This window comes from Colias eurytheme, chromosome 16, assembly GCF_061535395.1.
Source record: "Colias eurytheme isolate Ceu_HAF_F1 chromosome 16, ilColEury1 Martin Lab GWU primary, whole genome shotgun sequence".
NCBI classification, from domain to species: Eukaryota; Metazoa; Arthropoda; class Insecta; order Lepidoptera; family Pieridae; genus Colias; species Colias eurytheme.
In genome coordinates this window covers 2633084-2651315 of record NC_142995.1, presented here as the reverse complement: position 1 = coordinate 2651315, position 18232 = coordinate 2633084, and the positions used below count along the sequence as shown (strand labels likewise).

The 18232-nt window shown below is 33.2% G+C and overlaps 1 protein-coding gene across 1 annotated transcript in view; it reads right to left on the bottom strand.

Moving 5' to 3' along the window:
• The window catches only part of Ptp36E (protein tyrosine phosphatase 36E), an 82104-nt gene extending 64233 nt beyond the window's left edge, over window positions 1-17871 (bottom strand). Inside the window, exon 1 of the mRNA XM_090111123.1 lies at window positions 17612-17871. Coding sequence (XP_089967249.1) covers window positions 17612-17807 — 196 coding nt within the window. The 5' untranslated portion in view covers window positions 17808-17871. The remainder of the gene's footprint in view (window positions 1-17611) is intronic.
• Window positions 17872-18232: the final 361 nt, after the last annotated feature.

Here is an 18232-nt window from a genome sequence, read left to right as displayed (position 1 = left end):
GCCTATAACCTTCCTCGATAAATGTTCTATCTAACACCGAAGTAATTTTTCAAATCGGAACAGTACTTCCTGAGATTAGCGCGTTCAAACAAACTCTTCAGCTTTAATTATTAAGTATAGAAGATACTAGCTATGCCTTGCGGGTTTACCCGAATTTCTCTGCTCCTATTGGTCTTAGCGACGATGATATTATTATATATCCTAGTCTTCCTCGATAAATGAACTTTATAACAGTTAAATTATTTTTCTAATCGGACTAAATGGTTTCTGAAATTTTGCTTCTAGCAAACAAATAAATTCTTCAGCTTTATAACATTAGTATAGATATTTGTGTGTTTGTAATTGCGTCAGCACTTTAAAAAACAGGATTAATTCAATTTCAATACAAGCAATACAAAATATAATAAATTTTATATAATAAACACACTTGTTTTAAATTGTTTGTTGATATTGCTACGTGTGAATTGATTTACTATAAGCCTTCATCTATTATTTTTCGAATCTAAGTTGTTATTCTGATCGCGAATTGTACTTTGTAAGATGGTTTTATCCATGATTGTGCTTTTAAATTCAATTTTCTATAAGTAATTGGTATTTATTAATTTTCTTTTATGATGAAACTTTTAAAATATTTTGCCTCAATTGCCTGTTTTTCATTGCAATAGATTTTCCTAAACACAAAAAACAGCTTTTACGTACAATTTGTCTCGGCGTTTTAAACACAGTTTACGGTGCAAGACTGTCTGCGCTTTGAGGTTGACAAATGGCTGCCACGATGCATTAAATAATAGTTTAATCTTCTTCCAACACTTTTCTGATGCAAGTAATGGTTTAAACGCTTTTAGAAATAACCACAATATACAACCAGTAGGGAAACTTCATACAACACGTTCGAAATGACACACGCACACAAGCAAGCGTGTTCACGGGAAACGAGAACAGAAAAGCGTGTTCACATTTTTACAGTTTACAATTTTACATTTTTAAACTGTAAAAATGTAAAAGTCGTTAAAATCATAGTATCAATCTATGAAAACAGGTGGATATTTTGAGGTTCAAGGTATATTTTCTGATACGGTAATGGAAAATTGGATGAATAATGAACTAATATAACATTTCTCATAATGACGATTGGTTTATCTTATTTGTTTTGTGTTTGTGTTAAAGAGACTTCAAATTTTCGGAAAATTTTGAATAAAGTTTTCTTTGTTCACAAAAATCATGTAATTTGGGTACAATTTTCTATTTATAGTATTAAGAGAACTTTTTCTTCAAGTAGAATTTCAAAATTCTATCTACCTTTATACATTACTAGGAACAGTCTACATTCATACGAATCCACGGCCTATAGATTTCCCAGAATTTTCGTGTAAAATTATTTCAAAAACATTTTTCAATTTAAACTCACCCATCTAAAATTGAACAAATGACTGTCATATGTTTTAAGTTAAAAATGTCTCTCCTAATAAAATGTAAATACGATTTATTTGTCATTTATATAGTTCTCTACATTCAAAACACTAGCAATTCTTATCTTTTCATTATTTAGTAGGTTATGTACGTTATAAGTGAAGAATTAAGGAGCCTTAGGCCATAAACCTCTGTAGGTATCTGCTGTAGAATCATCAATTATAACTAATTTATAGGCAATCAATACAAGCCCTTAGATAAGTACTAATAGTACATTCCCGAGGTACATGCCAGGAATCCACTACAAAGCAAACAATGAGCTAATGGTATTTAGATAAGAGTCAATATCGACTGGCATTCAATCAATACACAAAGGCAATTGGAGAATATCTGTTAATCTGCTTAATTACGTAGGTCTATTTATTTTTGTTTGTTTTGAACTCTCAATTTTGAACGGGTAATTGGTTTTCGCCGTGTTGCCAAAGTTTTTATTTGAAATTGATAGATCGTTTTTGAACTCCGGTAACAATTACGATGTAAACTATTTCCTTTCTTTTTTGGGAATTAAAATAATATTTTTGCATACAACCCTTGGTTTAAATTACGAAATGGTACATATTATTGTTCTCAATTTATATTTACAGTTTTTATTAAAATACTTAACGTGTATAAAAATGTTTTTTTTTTTATGTTGTGAAATTCATTCGTACATCTACGTAGTTATGTCCATAATATAGTTATTTGTAGATGAATCTTACCTTAACTTTTATTTCTGGCTAATGAAGCTTGATCAGCTTGATATAAATTATTACTCATATAGATTAGACCAACGTCAAATAAGATCATGTCTGAAAATCGCTAAATAAGATGTAAGGTGTAAAAAACAGCATTAAAAAAATATTAAGAAATAAGTGTAAGCGTAGTGCATTCCTCAAACCATAGCACAAGTCCACTTTAATCAAAACGATTGTTCCACGTATTATGCCACTAAAACATTCACGATACAAGTGTCAAAGCAAACAAAGCACTGTTTGGCTCAGATCCAATATCTAACCTACACAGTTACACACACTTACACGTACATACAGGTGGACAGGAAGTCACTGGTGAAAATGCTGTGACGTCACACGATGTTGACTTGTGACGCACGATTTTACATGCATATGCCGTTGATTGGAAAGTTTATTGGGCAATTAGCATGAAATTCAAATCATGTCAAACTCCTATAGATGACGAAGCTGCACCTTCACGGTTTAAAATTACTGCAAGGGTTGTTATAAGGTACTAATAGTGATAATATTATGAATTGAATACTTCCTTTTATCCTCTGTTCATTTTTAGTGCTCTGTTACGAACCAAGTCCTGTTAAATAACAAAACAGATAAAACTATACAGTAAGAGTTTAATTTCCCTCACATAATTTAAAAAGTAAACAGAAAGAAACTACTGTATAATAATATTATGTAAACAGAATATTACTACTAAAATAAAAATGTGCAAGTTTGAAAACCAGCTTTGACCCACTATCACTGTAATACCATATTCATGTCATATAAAATCACATTACCCACAAAGTTTTAATTACAACCCCGTTACAATTTATAAAACCAAAGTTTATAGTAACGTTTTCGTCAAAGCTGTGCTTTGAAATTTCATTTTGTCCGTCGGCGAACGTCATTTAATTATTATTTAAATGGACACGTTGCCGGAATACGTTAAACCTGTATATTTTTAATTTTTGGTAACTAATATTATAAACGTGAAAGTTTGTGAGGATGGAACGAATGAACAACCAAACATCTATCTGTGTTTGGTACTTTCACGTAATAACCCCAACGGGTGTCTATGAAATTTGGTACAGACAGAAATTCAAACCCTGGATAAGCACATAGTATTAAATCATACATGTCATCGGTAGTAGTATGACCACACGAGTGAAGCCATTGCCTCTAGCTTGTATAATATAATTACTAATGTTAAATGTAAAAATTATGAAATCCAAAAGTGCTTCTCGAAGAAATCTAATTGAACGAATAAATGTTTGAGTTTGAGTTTAGTTATATTAGTGTTCAATTTTATTATGTATCGTTAATATTTGGTTAATAGTATTGTTAGTAGTATTGCGTAAAGTTTTATGTTTATTGACAGTAAGTTAGGACAAAGTTCACTGATAAATGTAAAACAAATTGAAAGCTTCCATTATGTCGCCGAAGCCGCAAACATTGTTCATGGGAGAGAATAATTCCTCGTCTTTGTTGCAATTTCGTTTCGTCCGGCTGTCGGACAATCACAAGAAAGTGTTCTTATTCCCTAGCATTAGAGTTCAAAATGGTTAGCACAAATGAGTTGATTTTCACACCGCGAAAGAAGTTAATTTTGTTTTTATCTGTTCGTTTCATTTGCAGTAATCGTGGGCTATGAAACGCGCTGTATAATAGCTTATAGTTTTCTTTTCTCTTTTGTCTTTATAAAACTAATAATTACCAGCGATTATGGCAATCGTTTAGTTTAAATTTTGCGAACTAAATACTTAGGTAGAGCTCGTTTTAGCGAAATTTGAATGAGAATTTTATGATTTTGAAGATATGTGAATGAGATATGAAATTGAAACAAAGATCCCTGATATATTGCAAAAAAAATATTTTCTTATTAATATCTTCAATGTACCTACAATGTAAGACCTTCATGATGTCTTTCGTAACAAAATTCTTGTCGAGTCATATTTAATTTCTACTTATCCTGCAAATATTGTTCTTACGAATTTCCTCGTATGAAAGAAAAAATTTAAGGAATTATGACGATGAAGACGGATGTATTTCCTACATTTTTACTTTGATAAATAAAAACAAGATAAACTACAAAACACTAGTTATGTTGTACGGTTTCAGTCGCTCATAAACAGCGGGTAAAAACACGTACTTGGATTATGTGTTATTCTTTAAGTTATAGTACTTACTGCCAACTGTCATCAAAATCAATTCAGTGGTTCTTGCGTAAAGAGAAAGAATATACGTTTTATACGTTTACTACTTTACCGCCCGCGGCTTCGCCCACTTTGTCTAAAAACTAATAAATTATATACTAAAACCTTCCTCTTGAATCACTCTATCGAAGAATTAATACAAAAACCGCCATTTTAATGGCCATTTTTGATTGCTCTATAACTTCTGCTTCTTCATTGTATTCGCCAATGCATTTAATGATATCTAATATTAAGGAAGATTACGACAAAGTGAGAATAAAATTAAATTGCCACGTTTTATTTAACTGACTATACTTATTGAAGTAATGTGATTTTTAATAGTTTAATCAAAGATCTTTCAATATGACGGTATTAATTAAAAGTTATAAATTGAATATAAATAAACAAGAGGAAAGTTTTACTAGTCTTTCGTTTGTATGGTTTCTTTTCAACGCGTTACATTACCTATAATATTATGCCCATGCATATTATGTTAAACTGCGATCCGCATAATGCCAATTAACTTGATATAAATTATTATTATGTAAGTTAACAGGGATATAACATGATTTCGATGTGTATGAAAAAATAAAATTAAGGAAAGTCAGTAAGTATACCAAAAATGTATTTCTGTAAAGTTCTTGTTTTATGATGTTTCATAGAAATGAAAATCGTATTCACATACACACATAAAATATAGTACATACTTATTAAATACCTCTGTGATATTTAATGTGTTTGTAGGTTTTCTACGATTTTCCTCGATGAATTATATCGATGTTGCAAGTGCAAAAAACCCAAGCTTTTTCCTCATAATCATAAGTAAGGTGCCACAACTGTAATCTACGGTACAAGGAAAAAATATATTTACCCGAAAACGTGAGCTTTCTTCTTAGTTTACCTTGTGTTAGGATTTATTACTGACCATTATTATGAGAACTGAAAGTAACAATAATAGTTTATTTTCTTAGCAAAAATAAGGAATATAGTGAAGATTTAAATTGGTATTTATTGTTTAAGTTGAGTAATAGCATTTCGGGAAATCTTTACTTATTATTTATCTGAGCATGAATTCAATAGAAGCATTTAGCATCTATATTATATTCTATGATAGGAGACAGTTACATCTAATAACAATATAAGCAATATTTATTTAGTGTGCGTCCACACTGAATGCGCGGTGGCGGCGGCCTAGGCGGGCGCGACGAGCGGGCGCTCGCGGTGGCCACACCGACGCGCGAGCTCAAGTAGCGGTTCGACGTTTTTCGGGTGTTGCAAACTTTGGACGATTTGCTATTTTTACTGGACAGTCCGATTTTGAGATGAGATCATTATAGAAGTTGTACACGAAATAAATAAAACAGAGAAATAACGGGTGAATCTTATATGAAGAATTGAGATTATACCCTACAAAATTACTGTGGTGTATATAATATGTGTTTTAGATTGAATCGCACTTATAAATAAAGAAGTTTCACTTCAACAATTAAGTATTTACCGCTATTTTACGAAAAACAATAAAGGATATAATATAAGAAGTCGAGCGACAAGACCGAACTGGTTTGATACCCCCGCTGTCCGCGCATTGGGTCGCTTGCTGACTAGGCCCGTAGTGTGGCCAGAACGCGCGGATAGGAGAGTTTGAAAACTACGCGCGCTGGCTCGCTCATTACCGTCGCACTAGGCTTCCGCCATAGTCATTTCAATGTGGACACAAAGGCGCGTTTCATACGTTTGATATTTCGCGCCCGCCGTCGCAACCGCGCTAGGCTCGCAGTGTGGACCTGGTGTGCGTCCACACTGAATGCGCGGTGGCGGCGGCCTAGGCGGGCGCGACGAGCGGGCGCTCGCGGTGGCCACACCGACGCGCGAGCTCAAGTAGCGGTTCGGCGTTTTTCGGGTGTTGCAAACTTTGGACGATTTGCTATTTTTACTGGACAGTCCGATTTTGAGATGAGATCATTATAGAAGTTGTACACGAAATAAATAAAACAGAGGAATAACGGGTGAATCTTATATGAAGAATTGAGATGTGTCGCAGTGTGGACTTGCACCTGCACTTATAGCATTTTTATTTTTCACGAATCCATACATATTCCATAGTCCATACCAGAGGCGGCTCGCCCTAAGGAGCGCTGGTGCAGTGAACTCCCATAAATAATTATAATAAAATCATACTCCTTAATTTAATTATTAACATTAATTATTACTATTTAAAATCAATCGTAATCTTTAAAACTACTGTTAATACCAATGAATATATCCATCATTCCATCATCCCATACACCTGTATAATACCTACTGTATTATGTAACGCGCGAAGCGGTGCGCTCACGATTGCGCTCCAATGAAAAAAGATTTAGTACATTTCCTAATACGAAATCCAATAGGAGTGAAAGAGAGGGTTTTGCCAGAGCCCTGCGCGTGAAACAAAAGATTTTCTATGGAAAAGTAGCAAAATTCGGTGCGCCGCACCCGCAAACGTTGCCGGTTCGTTTTTACCGCCCGGCAGGACAGCGATTGCGACGTTGCCAGTTGCTACGTCTATAATATAAACAAACACTCGACTCTCGAGTCAACTTCAATGCACGCGCGCGATTCATGCAATTTTCTAATTAAAATTATAAAATACGTGTTGAAATAGCCTGTACTTATCAGTATTACTTGTGAGTGTTAAAATGAACAATAATTATAATGTGGCGTTCATTAAAAAGTGTGATAAAACGTTACAAATTCGGCTTGAATGTAAAGCTAAGGGACCGCCACGGCCTGAACTTGATCTTAAGCAAAAATGTACGACAAAAACGAAAACATATACGCGTGTGTTTAAATCTGAACAATATGTAAAAAAAACCGTGGTTGTGTGGTTGTGATGAAAGCAACAACAGATATTTACGAATGTCTTGTCGCTTTAAGTTATAGATATTTTTGCACACCAAAAATAAAGACGTATGTAGGTATTTCCTTTATAAGTAATTTTTTTGATAAATGTACTGCTTTACACCATGTATTTTCAGTGTTTTATTTCAAGTGAACACCCATAAAATTTTGTCACGAGCCGCCTCTGGTCCATACATGGTCCATACCATCTAATATAATAACAAGTATTGCATGAAAACAAACGCAAAACATGTCGTCATATCTTTAACGTCATTACATTTTATTACAAAAAGCACTCAAGCGCTCCATAAAGAGCCACCTGCAATAATACTATGTCAAATCAAGCGAGGCTGGAAAAGAGTTTTTTACGCAACTATAATTTTTAAGCTATGTGAGGTATTATACTAAACAGGTCAAGTGCAAGTTGGACTCGCGACAATCGTGATCCCGTACAAATAAGCTGAAGAGAAAAATAAAAATAGTAAGTCATCAATTCACCCATCTAATTTAGGACCTTGCGAACCGTCGCCTTATACCAATTTTATAATATTTGTGGTAGTAGTGGCAGCAGAAACGCATCGTCATGTTAGTGAACTTAGCAGATCATTTTTAGCAGATCAAAAAAAAATTTGAGTTCTTATCGCGTGCAGTTCAGTTCTACAGTTCCTGATACTTTTGAGGAAATAGTTCTGGCGTTTTTACCTTAGAAAACGACATTTGAAAAAATGATCTGCCAACTTCCCGTAGCAGATCATTTTTAGCAGATCAAAAAAAAAAAAATGTGAGTTCTTATCGCGTGCAGTTGAGTTCTACAGTTCCTGATACTTTTTAGAAATAGTTCTGGCGTTTTTACCTTAACAAACGACATTTGAAAAAACCCGACCTGGACCCGGCTTAACGTGATGCTAAGACGTAATGCTACGACGTGATGCTACGACGTGATGCTACGCTGTGATGCTACGGCGTGATGCTACGGCGTAATACTACGGCATGTGTTACGGCGTGATGCTACGGCGTGATGCTACGGTGTGATGCTACGGTGTGATGCTACGGCATGATGCTACGGCATGATGCTACGGCGTGATGCTACGGCATGATGCTACGGCATGATGCTACGGCGTGATGCTACGGCGTGATGCTACGGCATGATGCTACGGCGTGATGCTACGGCGTAATGCTACGGCGCGATGCTACGGCATGATGCTACGGCATGATGCTACGGCATGGTCTACGGCATGATGCTACGGCATGATGCTACGGCATGATGCTACGGCATGATGCTACGGCATGAAGCTACGGCATGATGCTACGGCATGATACTACGGCGTGATGCTACGGCGTGATGCTACGGCATGATGCTACGGCATTATGCTACAGCATGGTGCTACGGCATGGTGCTACGGCGTGATGAAATATGACATAAATAAATTTTCTAGTGTTTCATTTTACGCGAGTATTTCTAAAAAGTATCAGGAACTGTAGAACTCAACTGCACGCGATAAGAACTCACATTTTTTTTTGATCTGCTAAAAATGATCTGCTACGGGAAGTTGGCAGATCAATAGCTAGCTACTGGTTATTATTCTGTGACTCAACCAAACAAACAAACTCTTCAGCTTCATAATATTAGCATATAGATATTATCACTATGTTTATTTATTATCTAATTGTTTAAACAACACTATAATTAATAATCATTATACTTCTTAAAATACAATCTTCATTCATTATAATACAATCTCCTCCTCCGTCTTCTATACACGCTCACGCACACGAACATACGTTATAATTTCATTCACAATATGAATCATACCTCTGCCAAATATTTTCATCTGATTCTAGGAACAACGCAACGTGAATACAATGTGGAGTTTATTTTAAAAATACTAAATTTAGTAGCGGGAATTTCAACAAAGTTCAACATCCAAGCCAATGAGTAACAAATACGATAAATATAATTTAAAATGATACAACAGAGAGTGTTTTTTACAGAATAAGAAAACCCAGAGCCGTCATTGTTTTTAATGACTTTTAGATGCGTGTTTCGGGTTTTAGAGGATGATTTAGGCTATTCAATTATTCATATCATAGGGAGCGCAAATAATTTGTTAATATGTTCAGAAAAATATGCGTATGACGTTCCTATGCATCATAGACTGCCATATCGATTGAAGATCACACCCTGTATCGCCCTGTATCAAGTATTAAAAAAAAATATTTTCAATAAAGCTTTCACTTGCGTATCATTTTGTTATATGGATATAATAATATTATATTATAATATGTATAATATAATAAAATCGAAATTACTTTGTTATACCTAAAGGAATAAAGCTCAATCAATAAAGTGTTAAATAAGGGACATATTGATCGAACAGTAACGTTATCACTCTTATCTTCAAGGATATTGAGGCTAACGTTATCTGGGAAATGCGATTGGCAAATGGCGGTCGGTGGAAACTTCGAGAGCTTTTAGGAAAATATGCATTTCTGGATTTATGGGATCAGTCGGATATAAGACGGGATCGTTGTAGTGATTTCAATGTTTGTTCTTTCTGTTTTTGTACTAGATATTGCGGTGTCTTTGTAGTAATATAAACTTTTTTAATTGCAAACATCATAACGGAGTAAATAGTTAAGATGTGAATACGTGATACATTTTTTTGTAATGGTACTTCAATAAGGCATAATTCAATGTCTAAAAACTCATTTCGGGACTAAAAAAAAATTACTAAGTATAGCGCTTGCATTTTTCTGTTACCAAGTTAACGTATGAAGCAAGCTCGATCGCATCATCCTTTCATTTTTCAGTTGTTTTTATTTTTTAAGTTTTATGGGAAAAGCATAATTCATACCCCGAGTATCCTAAAAAATATCACCGCAACTACCATTTGTATAATAAATAAGATAATTTCCTTCAAATCTTCGACGTTTATATCTCTTTTTTGAACTTTCATGTTATAATGTACATAATATCTGCTATTTATGGATATTTTACTACTGAACATCTAGGCGATGTATTTGAATTTGAATTGTTTATCATGCGTATGTGTGACGTCACTGATCACCATTGCAGCGCGCCAAAAACGTTCTAAAACATTCCATCGTTTTCCAATCAATCAATGTTTATAGCTTTGTCTGTTAATCTGTTTGTATAGTACCTAATAGTGCAGTTTGTTATGATCGTAAATTAATGTATTTTCAATACATAATAATGTTACGGTGATAAATTATTCAGATAGTTTGGATTCTGCTGTCATTTGTGTGGTTTTATCTTTTATCTCAATTTTATCTATTGACATTTATGCGTGATTATTAATGCGTTGATTTTGATAATTGTTTTATTACTATGTATTAATTGTCTGCATTGCTTTACAACAATAACTTTCCTTATACCCAAATAATGCATCTTTCTCAATCTTAGCAATATTGCTTCTTTAAGGTATAACATTTAAGGAGTACAAGATCCACGGATTTAAATTCACATTGTAAAAATTTTCCAGAATCTTTTTGCCTCGACACACATCCGTAAAAAATAAAAATGTGTGAAGGCACCTCAACTGTAGCACTTAGAAGTATAAATAAGATACAATATATTCAAGTGAATATATTCTTACATTCCATATGTAAATATCGAGATTGAATGGTGATGCATCACGGAGGAAAATTCGTTCAGCATCCGAGCAATGCTATTTTAAAACGTACATGTAATGTTAAATGTTTTATTGATTCACGTTTGTCTGGTGGAAAGGAACGTTCTAGGTGTTCTTTTGTTCGACTTTGGGTTGATACTAGCTTCGGCACGCCGCACGCGGTTTTTCTCGCGTGGCCTGTCGAATAAAATATTCTGTAATTTCTCAGTGTTTAAACTACATTATATTCATATCAATATACAATTCATTTCAATCGTTTGTTTGTTTTGTTGATAGGTGATTGAAAAACAAACACATTGATCATACCTACATATGAAATTATGCTATATAAAATTAATTTTTACCGACCATTCAGCGCGCTGCGCTTGCCACAGGTCACTTCAGCTCCGCGTAACAAATAAATTAAAAATATAAAGTACAAAAAAGACAACAGTTTTTATGGTGAATCGTGATCTATATTGTGTGACTTACGTGCATAAGTGTTTGCAAAACAATCAGTGCTCTAAAAATAATAGTAATATCGTTGAAATATGTGATGTGAATAAGTGACAAAACCTAATATCTTTAATAAAAATTATTAACTACAAATTTAATTCAAACTATATAGTAACAAGAACTCATACCCCAGAAGCTAAGTAATAAGTGTAATCAAACCTTAAATCACGCGTATGTACAATTCCTTTGTTCAAATATCCGTTGACAATCATAAAATATCAAGTACAGTGAATAAACAGTTAACGCGTTGTGATTGGCTAATTAAAGCAACGGTTCATTAACCCGTTTCTAGTATCAGCTGTTTCTATAGTAAACAAAACGTTACACTATTTCGAAGCTTCAATTAACAGCGCTGATAGCACCGAGCATACCACCTCGGTCTGACGACTGAAGATCGACGGAACCAAGTTCGATCCGGCACCATCCAGCATATATATAATTATTATTTTTAAATTTATTTCTTGAAGAATATTTTAAAAAATAGACATTTACTTAAAATTATAAATTTGCATCTACGAAATATGGCTTCAAATAATATTAATTATTGTAAAACATGCAATAAGTTGACCGACATGCGAGAATCTATTAAATGTTTGAGCTGTAACAAACTTTTCGACTTGGATTGTGCTTCAATTTCTGTAAAGAGATTCTATTTAATGACTTCAGAGGACAAGCAAAACTGGAAATGTAAAATATGCATAGAAACAAACTCATCGAATATAGATAATACAACGCCAAGAATAAATCCTTGTATGAATGTAACTATCAGAAGGAAGATGCCAGCAATCGAAAATGAATTATTACCTGATTTAGATAATTCTTTTGTATCTTTAGAATCCGAGCCTAGAGCCGGTTTGATGGATTGTTCAACTGTACCAATAAGCGAATTTAACGAACTTAAACAACAATTTATTGAAATAAAAACTAAACTCGATTTGGCACTCATAGAAATAAAAGAACTTAAAGCAAAAGTACAAACAAATAAGCATATACAACCAGTTACTACATCATCTATATCCTCAAATAATAATAAAAGTGGTACAAAAACTATACCAAATTATAAATCACCTTCAAACACGTTAAACATAAATTCTCAATCCAGTACTAATATTATCTATCCACAAGAAAGAATGTGCAACACAGTGACGGAGAAAAAGAAAATACATATATTTGGAACGCAGCGATGTATCGGCATAGGCTCTAAGTTAACACACAGATTGTCCACGTCTCTCAACTACTCCGTATCAGCTACCATCAAGCCTCATGCCCCGAACGATGAAGTATTGAAACATTGCTATAATCTAAATACAGACCGCTCTGATATCGTTATAATTTGTGTTGGAGAAAATGACCATAGCCAGACACAAACTTTGTCTGAATTAAATATTGCTTTAAATAGAATACGTGCGCGCAGTGCCTGTAATATAATAGTAGTGGGCACATCGCATAAAAAGTATCTATATACAAAATATTTATATACATTAAATAGAGAAATTAACCACTTGTGTTCTCGCTTTAAAAATTGTACTTTTATAAAATGTATTAACGGTAATCATACTATTTGTGATAAATTGCTTCACTGTATAAATTATATTAATTATGAACGCACATTCTTAGATTGTAAAGAATTAAAAAACCTTATAAACAGGTGCGGTAAAGTTAACAACATACAAAATTCCCATGTAATCAATCATTTATCCGCGAATAATAATAACTTGAGTAACACTAACAACGCCCATAATGTAGACCGACTTCTGCCACAAACGCAAACCAGACTGACCTTAAATTGTTTTCGTCCCTAACAAGAAAACAAAACTAAATTCATTTTCCGTATTTCATCAAAACATAGCAAGCATATTAAGCAAAATAGAAATTTTTGAAATAACGTTGGAAGAATTATTCGAATCGCAAATAATACCCAATGTAATATGTTTGTCAGAAACTTTTTTAATTAGAGGTCAGGAACATTATCTTAATTTAAGAAACTACTATTTGACATCGAGTTTCAGTAGATTAAAACCAAGGGGCGGAGTCTGTATACTTCTTAAAAATGATTTGTTGTTTAAAAACATAGATCTCACCAACTACGCATATGAAAAAAAGTTTGAATGCTGCGGAGTAGAAGTTGTGGGATACGACATTATCGTTGTTTGCATTTACTGGACTCCTGACTCAGAAGTGAACTTTTTCCTTGACCAATTAAATTTACTATTACATAAATTATGTGAAAAATATTATAAGAAAAAAATTATTATTACAGGTGACTTCAATATTGATCTACTCAAACAAAATAAACATTCGGATGAGTTTAAAGACTTAGCCAAAACGTTTAATCTTAAATTTCACATCGACGGTCCAACTCGTGGTCAATCATGTTTGGATCAAATATTAAGCAATATAGATAGAGTCAGAGCGGAATTATTACGTTTACACCTCTCAGACCATGACACAGCACAACTTATAACATTCAAAATATCTGATATTAAACCCAAACCTAATAAAAATGCTGTAATAATTTACAAAAGAAATTACAGTGAAGAGAACATTATTAAATTTAAAAGTTATCTCCAAGATTTAACATTTTTTGATATATTTCAGGAACGTGGGAATTTTGAAGTGGCATTCAAAAACTTCTATGACACATTTTGCCTCTTCTATAAATTATGTTTTCCGTTGATCAAAATTAAATTAAGAAATAGCAGCAATAAATGGATAACAAAGGGATTAAAAGTTAGTTGCAATACTAAACGAAATTTAAGGTATCGTTATTACCAAATAAAATCGCATCAAAATAAATCTATTTATTTAAAATACTCGAAAATTTTGCGTAGTTGTATATATAAGGCACAAAAAAATTGTAATATTAATTATTTGAATAAAAGTAAAAATAAGTGTAAATCAACTTGGCAAATAATAAAACGCGAGCTAAACTCTCAGAACAGATATACCGAAATTGATTCACTTACACTAAACACTCAAACAATCACAGACCCATCTCAAATAGCTAATTCTTTCAATGAATACTTCAATAATATTGGTAGCGTTAATCCAAATCAAAACTTTCATAATCAAATCAGTATTACTAATAACCCCTCTTCTATGTACCTGAGACCTATGTCTGAAACGGAAGTTTATACACAAATTATGTCATTAAATAATACCACCGCAGAGGGATATGACGAGGTGTGTACCAAAGTTATTAAACAATGTCAAGCAGAATTGGTACCCGTACTGACACATTTAATTAATTTGTCCTTTTCTTGTGGTTCTTTTCCTGAAGAACTAAAAATATCTATTATTACCCCCTTGTTTAAGAAAGGAGATAAAAATAACATAGAAAACTATAGACCCATTACTCTTATACCTATCATATCCAAAATTTTTGAGAAATGTATGTCTTTGCGTTTGAGTGAGTTCAGTGATAAGTTCCATATAATTAAAGATGAACAATTCGCCTTTCAAAAAAACAAATCTACCAATGATGCAATTTATTCCTTAACAAATTCAATTCTTCAAAACATCGACGCAAAAATATTGACTACTGTATTATACTTTGACATGTCAAAAGCGTTCGATAGAGTGTCTCATGAATTACTATTAAAAAAATTAGAGGCATATGGGATTCGGGGGATTGTGTTAGATTGGTTCCGATCATATCTAAAAAATAGAAAACAAAGTGTTATTATTACTCGGACTAATAATACTAATGAGAAAGAAACATACCAATCAGAATATATATCTAACCAGTGTGGTGTACCTCAAGGAAGTGTCCTAGGGCCTATTTTATTTTTGTTTTATATTAATGACATTATAGACATAACAAATCGTAAAATAATTCTATACGCGGATGACATATCGATAATTTTTGAATCTGACATAAAAATCTTTGACATTATGAATTTTAACAACGACATTATAAATAATTTGGACAAAATGATAAAATGGCTTAGCACAAATAATCTTAAAATCAATCTTACTAAATCTAACTACATGACATTTTCAAATCCTCTGCGCAATAATTTAAAAATAGAATATGATGATGTAATAATGGAAGAAAAAAGTGAAACTTCATTTTTAGGTATTGTTTTAGACAATGAACTTAAATGGTCATCACACATTAATAAGGTCTGTAGTAAAGTGAATAAATTTGTATATGCCCTGAGGCGCCTACGAAAAATTACGGATTTAAGAACCACTCTATCGACTTATCACGCTCATGTAATATCTATCTTGAGATACGGTCTTATAATCTGGGGTAATGGCGTAAACATCAGAAAAGCGTTCATCTCCCAAAAAAAATGTATACGCGCGATTTGTGGCGTAGGTCCGTACGAATCGTGTAAACCGCTATTTATTAAACTCAAGTTGTTAACTTTGCCGTGCTTATATATTTACGAAATTTGTATTTTTGTAAAAAGACATAAGTATCTTTTTAGCACGGCCCAAGACATATACAGCCACGACCACCGTCATCCAAATCGACTTGTCTATAATAAAACACCCAGGACCACTTTATATACCAAAAATTGTCATGCTATGTGTATTCGTATATTTAATAAACTTCCGGAATCTATAAAAATGTTAAATATCGGTCCTTTTAAGACAAAACTGTATGAGTGGCTAAATAATAACAATTTTTATAATGTATCGGATTATTTAAATTTGTGACATTGAATTTTTTATCTTGACTAATGAATATAATATATAATATGTACCTTTTAAGTAAGACAATGAAATAATGTACTTTTTATATAAATTAATGTTGCGGAGCTGATAATATAATTTGCACGCCATTCATGGCTAATGTGTTGATTCGACTTATAATGTAATTTGTTATCTTTGTACACACATTATGCAAATAAAGAGATTTATTTATTTATTTATTTATTCGTAAAGCATAAAGTAGAATCAATTTCCAATTCAATTCATTGAAAAAAAAACAATCAATTATTTTTACAAATCTTCTGACTTCGAACGTAAACTAGTTAACCCAATTAAGCACCCAATAATAAATTATTATACTACTGCACTACACTTTAGTCCATAATATATTATAAGCTTAAATCTAGCCTGATACCTAAGTTGTATGCCACAATGCATCATCAATCATTAAATATAACTAAGAGCAGAATCGCAAGTGATAGATGACACCAATCTACGATGGCAATTTACTGTATAATGTGCAAGTCATATTGTATTTATAACAATATCTATGCGACATTAATGTGCGCCATTTTTTATATTGGAGCAAAAATTGTCTTCCCCTCATCGCTATCAGAATATTTTCAACTAGCTTTGCCCCGCGGTGTTACTCGCATTTCTCTGCTCCTTTTGGCTCTAGCGTGATGACTGATGATATATACCATCCAGCATATATCTACACATACAGCATATGGTACTATATAATAGCCTTCCTCGATAAATGGACTATCAAAAAGTGAAATAATTTTTCAAATAGGAAACGTGATTTTTGAGATTTGAGCGTTCAGTCCATCAAACTCTTCAGTTCTATCATATTAGTACAGATTTTAATGTTTCATCAGCAAATTATGTTTGAATCTATGTTATTTAATGTTTATTTAATAATAATAAACTAAATAAATGTCAAACATTCTTATTACTTAATATTATTAAGTGAAGGTTAGGGCAGAGAGGGTAAAACGTAAATAGTGAAAATATAAGTCGATAAATATTTCTATTCTATAGTCAAAAATTCAATAGTAAACCCTTCTTTGCGTCGGTCTTGAGAAGTGCTCTTGTCCTGAAGAGCTTGCATGTATAAGTGTACCTATAGGGTTAATGCCGTAAAGATTTTGAGCTAGACTAATTAAAGCACACATACTGCTACGAATACGTATGCCCACCGTAATAATAAATAGCCTTTTGTGATGTAGAGCAAGTATAGAGCAGATGAATGTCAATGCTATTTCACTGATTTTTATAAGTAGTATAAATAATAATCCGAAAGGTCCGATCCTAGATGTATGATAGAATAATAGTAGGTATCTTTAAAATTTCCTCGGGGAGGCAGCAGAAGCACATACACAGTCATTATGTTATAATATAATTACGGTTCAATAGGTAAAGGAATACCTATAGTAATCATTACATTTAAATATGTATATGAGAACTTTTAGAAAGACAATCTTCCGACAGTAATCAAAATAGGTTATTTATAAAACTATGAAACAAACAAGTACGATAAACTCACCAAAAGAAATAAGGCCGCTGTTAAGCATGGTCAGCTTAATGCTATTCGGTATGGACACCAAGCTGGCAGTCCCTGATGGCTTATTGTCCTTCTTCTTTGGTTTCTTCTCAAGGTCATACCGCGGCGCCGATCGCGACCGGTGCTTCCTCTGACTGGTCGCCAGGGACGGCCCCCGCTGGCCCGTTCGGGATGACATTTTAGTATATGTGTAGTTCTTAAACACACATCACACAAACACTAGGTATGAACACTGCACTATCACTATTGAATACTCATTGCACTGCACGGTTGGGATCTGGAACAAAGAAATAAATCTTTATTACTATGAAAATATAATACATAATCTTTTAAATTTGTGAGGAACACTGTCTGCTTATTATTACGCATACTATCATCACTAAGTCGATTTTCATAAAATTTTGTAGAGTTAGGTGAGAGTTTGTGAATGTATGTGTATATAGACTACTAGGTTTCCGCCCGCGGCTTCGCCCGCGCAGTCAAAGAAAAACCCGCATAGTTCCCGTTCCCGTGGGATTTCCGGGATTGTGTTATTTTCCCGGGATAAAAAGTAGCCTATGTCCTTTCTCGGGTATCAATATATCTCCATACCAAATTTCATGA